Below are 14514 nucleotides of genomic sequence, written 5' to 3' on the forward strand. Positions count from 1 at the left end.
GACATTTTACTTATAGACACAACTAACCAGTTAAAACTAAAGAGGAATAGAAATGCTATGATAGTATACATGTGTGGCTTTAGCATATATTATGGCTATATGGTTCGAGGTTAAACATAAAGTGTTGCATAAGAGAATTCATCCCACTTGTTCACCTCTGTTAAGTTTTATGAGAGTAATTTATGTTCCGTCTTCTTGTGTTACCGCTCAGAGCAGATCTGTGGGGTCAGGCATTGGTCCCAGTTTAGTGTCACTGAAGAAGAGAGGGTTCAACAGTTGCACTCTGGCCTTAACCATGACTGACCAGTTTAGGATGAACCCACTCAGTGTCAAGGAGAAGTGATTATTACAATGCTAAAATAATTGCTAACTTGTTTATGTTCTGTTTAGGATTTAACCAGGCACTCAAAAATAAGTGTAGCTAATTAGTATCATATTGATGCTTTTTGGTTTTGTCCAAAAACAGAGTCAGGGAACAAGTGAGAAAATGCATGCAAAATGTTTACTTCAGAGAACAGGCGTCCAACATTTGAAAATAATGGTTCATTAACTCTGACATTTGTATAACACACAAAACCAAACACAAATCATTAACGCAATGAGCTAATAAATCTTAATGTAAATGACAGTTAACCCAACTTACTCTTGTTAAATGCTGGGATGAAGATCAGGCAGCCCACAGGTGCAATTAAGCTAATGGTGAGCCACTTCTATGTGTCAGTTCCCATGGGCAGCCGAAAGCACCCTGCTGCAGGAGCAAAGCTTCATTCAAGTTTTGAGGGAGGGATTAGGGAGCTTCGCTGCTGCATTTCCTCTGGTGCCTCGTTTTCAAGAACCTATGGCACCATAGGGCCAAAGTGCACATCAGTAAACCTATACGCACGAGCCACAGTGAAAAAAAGCTGGGGCTCTGCGTGTCTCCGAAAGGTTTTATTGCCTCTTAAAACCGAGAGCCCACACTCTGGAATCAGCTGGAAGCTGGCAACACACCACTCAGACTCAGCAGTTTACTTGGCAAACTAGTAAGTACACATCATCATTATCAACACTGTGATTAAAGATATGAAGATATGAGCAAATCCTCAACATTTTATCGTCTAATGTGTGAAGATAGGTGTGTATTTTATAATCTTATTTGACGGACACACAGTTGACATGTAAAATCAACTTTGTTTTAAATTACATAAGATCTTAGATCGACATTGACACCAATTTATACATTTTCATTTTCTGAAGTTGAACTGTGATGGTGTGAATTAGTTGACCTGCTTTTCACAAACTGTCAGAGTTTATTAATGGAATGCGTTAAAGGGAACAAAAAGCAAAAGTCAGTGCAGATGTAAGACGACCTGGGAAGCTGATGATTGAAGAACAGAGCAGAGCCTTTAAACTCACAGTCTTTAATGTGTTCTGACTGAAAATCACTCCTTAGTATTATATTTAAGCTTTTTACCGCAAGTAAAAAGTCTGTGCCGTTAATAAATGGAGCTCAGAAATTGAATACATGGGCCTGACAGGGTATTCATAAATCAGTTCACTCATAAAACCCTCGGGAAAGCTAAAAATATAGGTCCAGAGCAGTGCACCATGTACAAATCAGTTAACTATGTGGGTACTTGACAGAACTCAGAATATTATACTAATTTTATTATAACTTGATTCATTGTTTAATAAATGCACTGTAATGTTAACAGCTGTATCTCACCCTTTGTTATTTTATCTGTTTTTTAGCCTTGTTGGATGTATAATATGCTTTTGAGTGGGTGGTTCTGCTAGTTTGGTTTTCATGCGTTTGTTTAAGTTAGCTGACAAAGACAAATTCTAAATATTCACGCTGATAAGGCGATAAACCACTGAACCTTGGATCTTATTTGAATTGTTATTAAATTTAATGTGAATAGTTTGAGGGGCCATCAAATATAATCCCAAAACAAAAGGCTCCTGTCAGTGGACTAATGAGATCATCAAAAGTAAGTAAGATTTACACAGACAAGACCGAGTGGTCTCACTACTTTATATTCAGGATACAATAAGATGTTTGCATCAAACCTTCTGTCTGAAGTAGTAATATTTAAACATGGCGTTTTTTTTCTAGGTCAAATTCTACCTCTCTCTCTTATATCTTGGTTATAAATATTCTTAAAAAATACTATAAGCATAAACAAACACAGCTTCTTTCTACATCACACGTCACATTTCAGTATAATATTAGCATTTTCATGTTTTTTAAGATATTCTGTAGATCCAATAATTACATTACTGCTTGCTGATTTATGATAGTATAATTTGTCATGTACACTGCATAAACAATAATGACGATACACAATTTAACGTGATTTAGATGGTCATTAAAATGTTATATAATCTCTACAACTTTGACTTAATGAGACAACTATAAACTATGACTTTCAACCGCCGACAGGAAATCTGCTGATTAATTAACTAATTCCTTCAGAAAGGTGAAAGAGGAAGAGAACAGGTCCGAATACAGAGATGTTTTTGACAAACGTCAGCTGTTTACACCACCTCGACCTACTGCCTGCAAAACTAGGCCAGTCACTCAGGAATGTCAGCTATTCAGTGATCTCAGGAATTCTTACATTTATAGTACAGATCGAATTACTAACTCATGCATCCGCACAAGATTTGCCCAAAATAAGTTCCACTCTCTTAAGCAGCGATGTCTCGTCATAAAACTCACACTGAAATATTTTTTAACCCACTTTCTGTTTTTGGAATAATGAATAAATCGTGTCCCATTACATTTGTGCTGTCTCCTCCAAGAACAGGCTTTACTTAAAAGTGCACTAACATCAGGTTGTTAAAGTAAGCACGCTGCCGTAATCCAATAGTTAAACAGCGGTGAGCGATAGCCAGAGCAGATTCAGACCATCTGTGGGAGATTCAGACAGATGGGAATTCATATGGAGTTTCACAGTGGCCAAGACATTCCATCAGATGAAGATTACCCTGAAATCCCATCATATTGACATGGGAACGAATTAATCTGTAATTGTAGAATTTTCTAAACAAAGACTGATTAATAATGCATACGCAAACTAAACAGTGTTTTGTAATACCTGTGCATTAACAGATAAGCTGTTGTCAAGATGTTTAAGATACGCAAATCCAAGGATGTGGAGCCAACCGCTCCTGGGCAGGGTGAGTAACCGAAGAATTCACATGTCAATTAATTTCCAAATAACAAGTTGCAAGATCATTACATTTGTTGTCAAAGTTCTTAAAGCAATGTGGTTCAATCAAATGATTCTTTAAGTTCTTCATCAATTGTAAGTAATGCCATTCATCTAATTTAATAACAGTGAGAATTAAAAAGAAGTCCAACGTGCCAGGAGTTATGATCACCCAATATGTGGAGGAACTACCAGAAGGGATGAGCACGCCAGATTTCACAAGGAAACCAATCGCTATGACAGTTCAAGAAGGTAAAGTCAAGTAAAATACCACCTCCGATTACGTGCGTTCAACTTCACCTCACTCAACTGTGACAATTTCTCATGATAATATTGTTGCCGATTCTGTAGGAAAACCGTCAATCTTCAGAGCAGTGATTACTGGAAAACCAACACCAACAGTGACCTGGTTGAGAAATAATGGAGAAATTGATGAAGGGTACAATATCTCCTTCGATGCAGGTTCTGGTGAATACCAGCTAAAGGTGAGGTCATGACAATGTGTCACTGTGCTTCTTTCAAATAATAACCACAAAACAAAACTGCAATCAAATTTTCTATCCATGCATTTCATGACAGCTGCCGGATGTATCGGTGGATCAAGCCGACACATACAAGTGCTTAGCGAAAAATGAATTTGGAAAAGCAATTGTCACGGCAACCCTTAATGTTATTGAAGGTGCGTCACTCGCTTCTATTTCAGGATATATTCAATCCAAACCAATTTACTATGATGATATATTACATCTGTTTCACTTGAATGTATTTCTTTCCATTTCAGTTGGCTTCAAAAAGAGCAAAGCTTTGCAACAATCCAGAACAGGTACACACTTAAATTACTTTGTAATAACACAGTCAATCGTGGACTGAATTAAAACTGTAACCGTGTTGCTTGTTGTGTTGCAGCTGTCCGGGAAATACCAGAGGATTTCAAAAAGTCCTTGAAAACAGTGTAAGAACTGATTCAGGGCAAGAGCAAACTTTACTTCGTTTTTTTTCTTGCTATGTATAATCATTACCTTAAAGTAATTTATGCTTTTATCCTTTTGTAGGGTTGACACTGAGCCGAAAGAGGAGGAAAAACCAGTCATGGATGACAAGTTTTGGGAAGAGTTGCTGAGTTCAGACAAGAAAGAGTATGAGGAAATCTGTGCACGGTACGGTATCACTAATTTCCGTTGGATGCTGAAAAAACTAAGTGAGATGAAGGAAGAGAGGGAGCAAGAAGAGGTGAAGGTAAAGTGTATTTCAACAGCATCTTCATGTAAACTGACAGCCTCATAATGAAGCGGCAGAAAATACAAGCATACTAACATTCAGCTAACTTTCTATTGGACAACAGGTTGTTGAAAGACTAAGCCTACTGAAGTCCGTTGAATTGAAACCTGTTGATGATTCAGAGATTGAAGATGAAGCGCCTGTCTGCAAAATCTTCCTATTTAAGGTGAGATATTTCATCTTAAATATGTTCTTACTAGTTAATAGATGAAAGCATACAATGTGACATACATATATATATATATATATATATATAATTTGTATGACCTCATATGTTTGAACAGGATGGAGTTATGATTCCTTTTGATGCTGAAACAGAGGTAAAACACGGATTGAAAACAGTGGGAAAGAAGTTTAGCATGAATGGTGTCGACATGGATGATGCGGGATTGTACCAAGTGGAGATTGATGGAATTAAGATCTTCTCAGCTGATTTGAAGCGTGAGATAATGCATCCTAAGTTATCATTTACAGAATTACATGTATGAAATGTTAGCAGATCTCACATTAACCCGTAATTTTGTGTTTCGTACAGTTCCCCCTATAGAATTCTTGGTGAAAATGCAAGACGTGAAAGCAGAGGAGAGAGAGGACGCCATGTTCGAGTGCCTCATCTCGCAACCAATGAAAAAGATAACTTGGAAGTTTAAAAATACCCCACTGGAGCAAGGGGAAAAATATGACATCCTTGTGTCCGACGACATGCTGATCCACACGTTGGTGGTGAAGGACTGCCAGCCACTGGATAAAGGAATCTATGCAGCAGTGGTTGGACTTGCATCCTCCAGTTCCTGGCTTATAGTGGAAGGTACTGTTTACATTTTTCAAATTGTATCTTTTCATATTGTTCAACACTAGTCAATCAAAAATGAAAAAAAAAGCCCAATACACGTTTAAAAGGTTCTGTTACTTTTTTTCTTCAGTGGACAAAGATCTAAAAGGAAAGAAGAAAGTTCGCAAAACAACCCGGGCAGGTGGTGGTGGTCCTGATCTGTCGTTGATAGCTCAAGAACAAAATGCTAAGGTACAGAAAGAGAGGGATGAGATGATTGCAAAGTTAAAAGTGGAGGCAGAAGCCGCCGCTGCTAAGGCTGCAGCTGAGAGGGCAGAGGCTGCAGCTAGAGCTAAAGCTGAAGCTGAAGCCAAAGCCAAAGCTAAAGCAGAAGCTAAAGCAGAAGCCAAAGCTAAAGCAGAAGCCAAAGCCGAAGCCAATGGGCAGCCAAAAGCAGAGGCAAAGGTTAAGGCAAAGGCAAAGGCAAAACCAAAACCAAAGTCAGAAGAGGGAGAAGGTGCAGAAGCAGTTGTAGAGGAGGAGGATGAAGAGGAAGAAGAGGAAGTGTCCGAAGCAGCTGAATCTACTCCATCAAAACCTGAGAAAAAGGTAGAAGCTGAAGAAAAAGAAGAAGAAGAAGAGCAGCCTAGTCAAGAGAAAAGAAAGAGAGTGAGGGCAGGCCCACTTATTCCTGAAACGGTCATCGGTGAGAGGCATCAGGACATAGTACATTATATAATCTTAAGTACTTTTTCTGTTCCAAATGAAAAGTTTGCCTTCCTTTCAGACCCTGGAGTTTTCTTCACCGGTGGACTTTCTGATGTAAATGCCGTCATCGGCACTGATGCAGAATTGGTGTGCAGACTGAGCAGTGAGGAATGTGATGGAGTCTGGTTCAAAGAAGGGATAGAGGTGAGGGATTTAAGAGATGATGGAGCTGCAGCTTTTACCTTCCAGCTCGTTAGATTTAGGTGTGTTAACATTTGTGCATTTCCGTGCATTACAGATAACAGCTACAGATGACGTCTGTATCGTTAAAGACGGGACTTATCGCAAACTAATTATCAAAAACTGCCAAGAAGAGGATGCTGGGAAGTACCGATGTGAAGCCGATGGGCGTAAAACAGAAGCTGTGCTAATTATTGAAGGTATTGTGATCAGATGCAAAAGATAAAGGCCAAACCACTGGGAAAATGTGTACAATGCTCTTCTCATTTTTCAAAGATGTATGTTTTTCTACTAGATCCTCCAAGAATAAACACAGATGACCTCGCTGTTTTCATAAAACCTGTCACGATCAAATCTGGGAAAGAGGCAGTGTTTAATGTGTCATTTGTTGGCCGAGAGCCGATGAAGATCCAGTGGTACAACGAAGGCGAGGAGCTGTTGGAGGATGACAACATCAAGATTGAAAAATCTTCCTCCAACAGTCGTCTGGTTCTCACCAAGTGCAAACGCAGGACCACAGGAGAAATTAAGATTAAGATCAGAAATGAATTTGGAAAAGCTGAGGCCATTACACAGCTTAATGTCTTAGGTTTGTAAGCTTCACCTTAGACACTGCATGTTCTTAATTTGAATAAAAGTCATGCACATCGGTACAGTTATTCTTTTGTGTTACTATAGACAAACCGACCCCACCCATGGGCCCTGTGGATATAATTGAAAGCTCATCATCTTGCATTGAGTTCACATGGCGGCCTCCAAAAGACAGCGGCGGCTGCCCCATCACTGACTACGTCATGGAACGACAGCAGATCGGCCGAAACAGCTGGAAAAAACTAGGCAAGATTGGCCCGGAGCCCAAATACAGGGACTCTGATGTTGATCATGGCAGAAAGTACTGCTACCATGTCAGAGCTGAAACCGATCATGGCATCAGTGAAATGCTGGAAACAGACGATATTCAGGCCGGGACCAAGGGTAAGTCTCAAATAAATAATGTGTTTTTTGGAATAACCTAATTGAAAAGTTTTTTCCATTTCCTCGTTTCAGCCTACCCTGGTGCTCCTTCTATGCCAAAGATTGTTAGTGCTTTTAAAGACTGCATCAATCTTGCTTGGTCTGAGCCTACTAACACCGGAGGAACCAACATTTCCGGATACAACGTGGAGAAACGCAAAAACGGCAGTAATCTGTGGGGCCTCGTCAACCCGCCTGAGGAGCCCATTAAAGGTTAATTTGAGTCACATTTCACATTCATTGACTATCTCCAGTGATATGGTTGTTAAAGGCTTGATTTTAGATCTGAACTTGTAAAGTTGGACTTTATTTTTTCATCTTAAAATATTGTAATCAAACTGTTTTACATGTCAACAGAGAAAACGTACGCAGTAAAGGATGTTGTTGAGGGCTTCTCGTATGAGTTCCGTGTTTCAGCAATCAACATTTCTGGAGCAGGAGAACCAAGCGCACCCTCCGAATTCGTGTTTGCAAGAGATCCAAAAAGTGAGTAACAGGCCGAAATCCACATTTTTGTTGAATCTACATTCCCAAATGTTCTTACACGTCAACTGAATCTTCCAGAGCCCCCTGGTAAAGTCATTGACTTGAGGGTGACAGACTCCACATACACCACCTTATCTCTGGGCTGGACCAAACCCACCGAGGAGGAAGGGGTCCAGGATGAGGCTAAAGGATACCTTGTGGAGCTTAGACCAGCAGAAAACCCAGAGTGGAGTAGCTGTAACTCCAGTCCAATCATTGTCAACTCTTACACAATTATGGGTCTGAAGTCTATGGCTATGTACTGGGTTAGAGTTGTAGCCACCAATGAGGGTGGAAATGGTGAGCCTCAAGAGTTGGACAACTACATCATTGCGATGCCACCTCCAGGTGAATCGGTGGACACTGAGGCAACAATTAACTATCTACAGTCAAGCGTTGACACATTTTAACTTCGTTAAATTGCTTTTTCTCTAATATTCTCTCCTCCTACATTGTTACAGTGAGACCTCAATTCACTGACAAAAAACTTAAAAACTTCATGGTAATGAGAGCTGGGAATGCTGCTCGAGTCAACTTTAACTTTCAGGTTCAGTATAATAATCATACAAAAGTAGTTTAAGTCAATGTCCAGTCGGAAGATGCAGATTAGACATTTCATGAATAAGTAAAAAAGTATAAACCCAAGTTAAGCTGTGTATCTCCTCTTGTGGACAGGCCTCTCCAGTACCAATAATTAATTGGCTCAAGGACGGCTTGCCTGTGCCCAAACATGTGACGGTGAGCAACACGGACACATCATCACAGCTGATGATCTTCTCATCAGAACGCCAGGACACCGGAATCTACACCATAATTGTGAAGAACGTTGTTGGTCAAGAAACCTCCAGTGTGGAGATAAGAATTACAGGTACAGACCTAAATCCCTCAGATAAAAGTGAAATCTGTAGCTAAGGTTGTGTGGAGCTGAATTTTTTGGGAGTATGTAAAATCATTCAGGTTTCTGAACAAGGCGAAATGATTGTTCACACGTCCGGTGTTTAGTTTTTCCAGTCTGGGCTACTGTAAAAAACATGGCTGCCTCCCTAGAGAGGACCAACTTCTGATGTAAATATAAAGTATGCAAATATAAAAGGCCCATTTTAGGGTAAATAGAACAACATTTATACAATCTAGATGAAACACACTGGTAAAAACATTGCTAGGATTTTTTATATTAAATTTCTTCCAATAAGTCCCTTTCACCTAAATCTTACACACTGAACCTTTAAGCTGTAAGTGATTGAGATTTGTAGTCTTAAATGTATGTTTAATTTATTTATAGATTTATATGCAAAACTATAAACAGTGTATAAAGAAATAAAGGTTTTAACTTTTTCACTATAGTCTGAATTTGCTTTGGATTTAAGCAACATGTGGGGAACATTCAGAAAGAGAACGACTGTGTGTGTGTGTAGGCTTCCCCTCTGTGGCCATTAGAAACTGATGTATACAGATACTAAACATTGGATTCCTTCACGTTTCTAGATGACCCGAAGCCTCCAGGCCCCGTGGAGCTGGATGAGAACGTGTCGGGAACTGTGACAGTCTCCTGGACCCCGTCTCCAGATGAGAAGAAAGACGACAGGCTGCACTATATGATCACCAAGCGGGATTCCGTGAAGCGTACCTGGCAAATCATGGCCGACCATCTCTTCAATAACAAGTTCACTGCCATCAACATCATGCCGGGGAGAGAGTATCAGTTCCGGGTCTACGCCAAGAACGACATGGGGCTTTCCGAAGCCTCCGAGTCAGCAATCTGGGAAGTGAAGAGAGCGAAAGGTAGGTTTAACGTCAGTGTTGCAAAATTGTGTCGTAAAAAATGTTTACTATTAGTTAACTGATTGATCAACACAATATAAAACAAAATTTGTTTTGGACAAGACCAATTTTCCCATTTGCAGCCCTTATTAATCATTCCAGCCTCTAAAAAGTGACGATTTGCTGCGTCTGACCTCATTATTTCGAGAGGTTGTGACGTACACTTCATAGGATTAACAATTTAAATAGAAAAAAAAACAATTGGGAGATGAATCAATACCAAGAGTAACAACGTAAGAGTAATCATTTCAAAGAATAATCAGAAAACTGCCTTTCACCAATTTGTTGCCATTACATTTTTCACATTTTTACTGTACAACAAATTTCAAAGCACCGTTAAAACTAACAACATTTGGTATAAATGTTGCCTCCTCAAATATACACACTGAGTCGAGATGAGTGAATAAGACAATAGCAATGAAAACTGCATTGATCCTTATCAACTGCACTTTTCTCTCTCTTTCTCTTTCTCTCTCTCTTTTACAATCCCAGAAAAATTTACAGTGAACGTCCCTGCCTCTAAGGACTGCAGCTTCGAGACGCCGCCGTTGTTCTCCGTTCCACTGAAGACGCACAACAGTCCGGAGAAGTACGAGTGCTACATGAGTTGTGCAGTGACGGGGAATCCCCGACCCTATATCACCTGGTACAGGAACAACATCAGCCTCAACACCAACACCAACTACCTCATCACCAACACCTGTGGGGTCTGCTCCATGGTGATCCTCAAAGTCGGGCCGAAGGACAGTGGAGATTACATGGTCGTGGCAGAAAATAGTCTGGGCAGAGTGGAGTGCACAACGAAACTAGTTGTTGAAGGTAAAGAAAATACACATCACATTGGAGTATTATTCGGATCCTCTTGCGGAATATGTTGTAACAACGCCCTTCTCTCCCGTTCCACATCAGATTGAAGCTGCGGTCCAGAAACCCTGAAGACGAGTGCTCGAATAAAAAAGGATTTCCCAATTTGAAACCTCCAGTCATCAGTGTTTTTCGTGAACTATTGTATTAATGCATTTAAATAAACTGTGATGACAAAGATAAAGGTTAAAAGACCGTTTTTTGTGTTTGGAAGCTTTAAAAAAACGCTAAATGCTAAATTTATTCTCCACACGCATTGAGGAGATAGTGACGTGACATCTGGGATTCAACATTAGTGACATGTTAATCCGGCATGTTTATTTATGGTCCTATTTTATTCTTGAGCTGTGACAAGGTTCCATCTGCTGTTTCTTCTGAAGCAACTACCTATTGGTAAATTGACAATTTGATCATACAAATTTAGTGGTTTTGTGTGTTCATTCGTAATATTTTCATCATTGAGGATTTTTCAAAAATGTAAATAAACCTGTTCAAAGTGAACTGCCGTGTCTTACTTTAACCTGACTTCAGTCAAGAGTCTGTCAATCAATGTAGAGCAAGATACTCTGAGATACATACTTTTGTCAGCATGCTAAAGAAAATATCACAAATATAAAGCTGAATTTTTTTTAATTGGCCTAAGATAAACTTTTCTTATGTATTTGTATATTTACATTCATCAAGTAATTAAGAATATATTATTTCCTTCCCAAGACTTTACAAGTACTTGACTACATGACATGTTAGTTTGCTGCAGTCACATTCAGTTTGTCACGTAACTGTCGCCCAACTGTGAGGTAAATATATCGTGTCTTTTCATTTTAAAACCTCACGTGAGCCGCCTCCGCTCTGCCAACTGTCACATGGCTTCGAATTTCTCCTTTACTGCGAACATGTGTTCGCACGCTTTCAGAGGATAATGTGAGTCTCTTATAGAAAGTCATAAATGATAAAAATTTCCTTTGCATGACTTGCAAGTGCAACCTTGCAAACAACCGCACACCTTCCTGAGCAAGGGTCCGGCGACAGACTAAAATTATCCATTATACAGTAGCCACTCGGCATCTTGTTATTGACACAGCCCTTCACTGGGAGTTGACTGTACTAAGCTTTGGCTTTTAGAAACAACTAACCACAGGCCAATAGCATATAAAGTAAAAGCAGTATTTCAATTTTCTGCAATGAATAAATAGAAAAATGTAAGTCCGCCGACACAGACACAGATGAGGTTACTGTCGTCCACCCAGCGTTGGGTTATATAACGTTCCTTGTTTTGTCATTGTTTGTATGGTGGAATTCAGAACTCCTGACTTTAGTGACCCTTCGCAATAAAAGCCTCCAAGAACATCAAGCTTCTCATATCAGCTTCCCATGCCTGAGAACAGTCATATTTCCTGTGTCTCGCGTTCACTTCTATTACACTGCTTGAAATATCCACACGCAGACACACACACACGCTGACACACACAAACACACACACACACACACAATCTTGACTAAACTGACCATAGCTCTGTTATTACTAAGACCAATAACAAACAAATAAATGCCCTCAAAGTGTGAAGTAACTAAGTAAAAGTTGTTTTTCTGTGACATGAAAAAAAAAAACTTTTACAGATAAGACAATCATTTCTTTATTTACCCCCTTACTTCAAATGTATTTGTTTCCAGCTGCTATTTATTCTCTCATAAGCCTAGTGTTAAAATAGCTGTGTTACTGTTAGTGTGTTAATGTGGTACATTGTGTTACCGGTGAATCCAACCTTTGAACTAAGAAAGCAAAATTAGTTTAAGAGCAATAAGCAACAATATGTTGGAAGGAGATAATTGTGACTCCTTGGAGAAACTTCCACCCAATCAAACTTACCTTTTAACAATGTTGTTTTAACAATTAATCAATGACATTTACAAGGAAAAGCTGACAGAAGTTGACCCATCGCTGCATATCCAGAATAACTTGGCTTGATATTTTGATAGTGGGAGGACGCAGAAATACGTCAACCATCTTGTATATATAGGTCATGGTTTTTAAGATGTTGAGGTGAAGGTGGCTGCTATCATACCAATCTATGAACTTCTCAACCAGGGTCGTGTATTCCTCCAGTGGAGGAGGATTTGGTGAACAAAAATGGTGAAAAAACAAAATCTATCAAGTATATGTTGAAAGGAATATCTAATTCACTATTATTTTGGGCTTTAATGATTATATCAATCTGTAACAAGTAAATATACTAAGATTAAGATGAAACCTTTATCCCGATTAGATTCAACGACGTCTGTATTTTCTCCAATCAGTTTCCTATTTAGCTTGCCCAGATGGTTCTATGTGACAAACCATCTGGTGTGTGTCAGGTTAAATGTCGTAATGTTAAAAGAACTCCGCTCCAAAGACACGTCTGCAGCCAAATCACGACATGAGATCACACTTATTGCTCATTCTGTCACTGTTGCTATTCAAGGCCGCAATAAACACAAAGTATTTTTAGACAATATGATGCGTTAGCGCGTCTGAACATTCATATGAAGTTGTGTTGTTCTCGTAATTTCTATGTGTCGTCTTATGACGACACTGACTTACATAACGGACACTGACAAATCAGAACAAAGATGAAAAACCCAAATGTGTTTGTGTAAAAAAGTCAAATTTAAAGCTGCATAAACATTTGCCAAGATTTAAGAAGTGAAAGTAATAATCAAAAGTTGTACATGATTAGTTTAAAGGATCAGGATTCCAACCATGAGGAGAGAATATTACAAAACATATCTAAAATTGATTAATTCAATTTTCTTTTCTAGAGGTTGTGCTTTAAACCAAAAACAAAAGAGCATCCCCTTTCTTGGCAGGCACCCAGTCTGACGACGTGGGTGCTGGTCGCGGAGTCATTGGCATTCCTGTAAGGGTTTAATAGGCTTGTAGAGCAAGGAGGCAACACTCCAATATCAGACCGGGCGGCCGTCCACTCAGGAGGATCCCAGGAGAACAGAGGTAAGTTCATCATTCATCTCACACTCAGCACCAGTCTTAGATGGGGGTGTTTTACTCTTGAAAGTTGGCTTCAGTCTTTCACAAAGAACTAATCCTGGGACTTATGCACTCTTAACATCTCGTCCAAGCATTATAAAAAGTTATTTTGGCAAAGTGTTTAAAGTGTCTGCCTATAAACGCAATTAAACTGCCTGGACTGTCAATTGATCTGATGTGTAAAGTGCAGTATTTCTATTGTATATATATTAAAATGTTGTGGCTGTGTACAAATGTAATTTCTTTTAATTCACAGTTTTGAGTTGATGTAAATTAGAATTTAAACCGTTGTCTTGGTGATTTCCTATAATTAAGAAAATGTAACAATACACAAAAGTCATTTTCAAAAGCAGTTTGTGTTGTCACCTGATCGACAACTCAAATTATTTCAATAATATTTATTATATTATATATCTTACGAACATTTAAGGTGTTAAAGTATTACAGTCGTTTCGCAAATTTATGTCTTTTTAATCATATAAAAGCATCTAGGAGCATCCTTTCTCAAACTCTTACCTTAACACAATTGTTTTTGTACTATTCTGTGTCATATTATTCTATATTACTACTGAAAAATATTGATTACAAACCAAAAAAGGCAAGAGGGGCCCTTAACATAACCCAAATTAAGAAAGTATGCCACTGTCAGCGTCTGCACTTCATCAGGGCCATCTCCCTAGATAGCCTCGTGCTTTCGGAACATGCCCTTAGCTGTGTCTTCCTTTTAATCATTTTTACGATGCTCTCAGTCACAGTGCATACCGTCCCGTGCTGTATTTCAGCACCGGTCACATGAAACCCATAAAAATCCGCCCTCACGGCAAGGAGGCTACTACTGTGGGACCGTGTCAGAAGCCAAGCACACGGAGCAAGTTTTAAACCTTGAAAGTGCAACTCAAATGTTTAATGAGCACTAGAATTCGAACTGTCTGTGACCTCTGTTAAAACATTTTTAAACGCATGCAATTTGTAGTCATTGAAAGTGCTCCTCATATTTAACCCAAGTGTAGCTGCAGCCTAATTGGGACAAAACTTTTTTCATCACATTGTAGCGCTGAAAATTATAAAACAATTTT

The 14514-nt window shown here is 39.1% G+C and overlaps 1 protein-coding gene across 1 annotated transcript; it reads left to right on the forward strand.

Annotated features, from left to right (window-relative positions):
* The first annotated feature begins 3110 nt into the window (after positions 1-3110).
* On the forward strand, positions 3111-10466 carry igfn1.3 (immunoglobulin like and fibronectin type III domain containing 1, tandem duplicate 3). Its single transcript, XM_061069130.1, has 24 exons — positions 3111-3162; positions 3324-3446; positions 3546-3679; positions 3774-3873; positions 3976-4017; positions 4101-4146; positions 4247-4430; positions 4537-4638; positions 4757-4913; positions 5008-5280; positions 5396-5853; positions 5902-5950; positions 6032-6156; positions 6251-6392; positions 6488-6781; positions 6871-7167; positions 7240-7419; positions 7564-7692; positions 7771-8079; positions 8193-8278; positions 8407-8599; positions 9217-9513; positions 10045-10371; positions 10462-10466. The coding sequence occupies exons 1-24, from the start codon at positions 3111-3113 to the stop codon at positions 10464-10466; spliced, it is 4104 nt and encodes a 1367-aa protein (XP_060925113.1).
* The last annotated feature ends 4048 nt before the right edge of the window (positions 10467-14514 follow it).

Source organism: Limanda limanda, chromosome 4 (assembly GCF_963576545.1).
Source record: "Limanda limanda chromosome 4, fLimLim1.1, whole genome shotgun sequence".
NCBI classification, from domain to species: Eukaryota; Metazoa; Chordata; class Actinopteri; order Pleuronectiformes; family Pleuronectidae; genus Limanda; species Limanda limanda.

Bases quoted from the DNA above. Each gene is read 5' to 3' on its own strand.
- igfn1.3 (XM_061069130.1), top strand. From the start codon at position 3,111: ATGTTTAAGATACGCAAATCCAAGGATGTGGAGCCAACCGCTCCTGGG. The intron at 7,420-7,563 runs GTTAATTTGAGT...ACATGTCAACAG, and splicing joins GCCTGAGGAGCCCATTAAAG to AGAAAACGTACGCAGTAAAG. The intron at 8,279-8,406 runs GTTCAGTATAAT...TCTTGTGGACAG, and splicing joins GAGTCAACTTTAACTTTCAG to GCCTCTCCAGTACCAATAAT.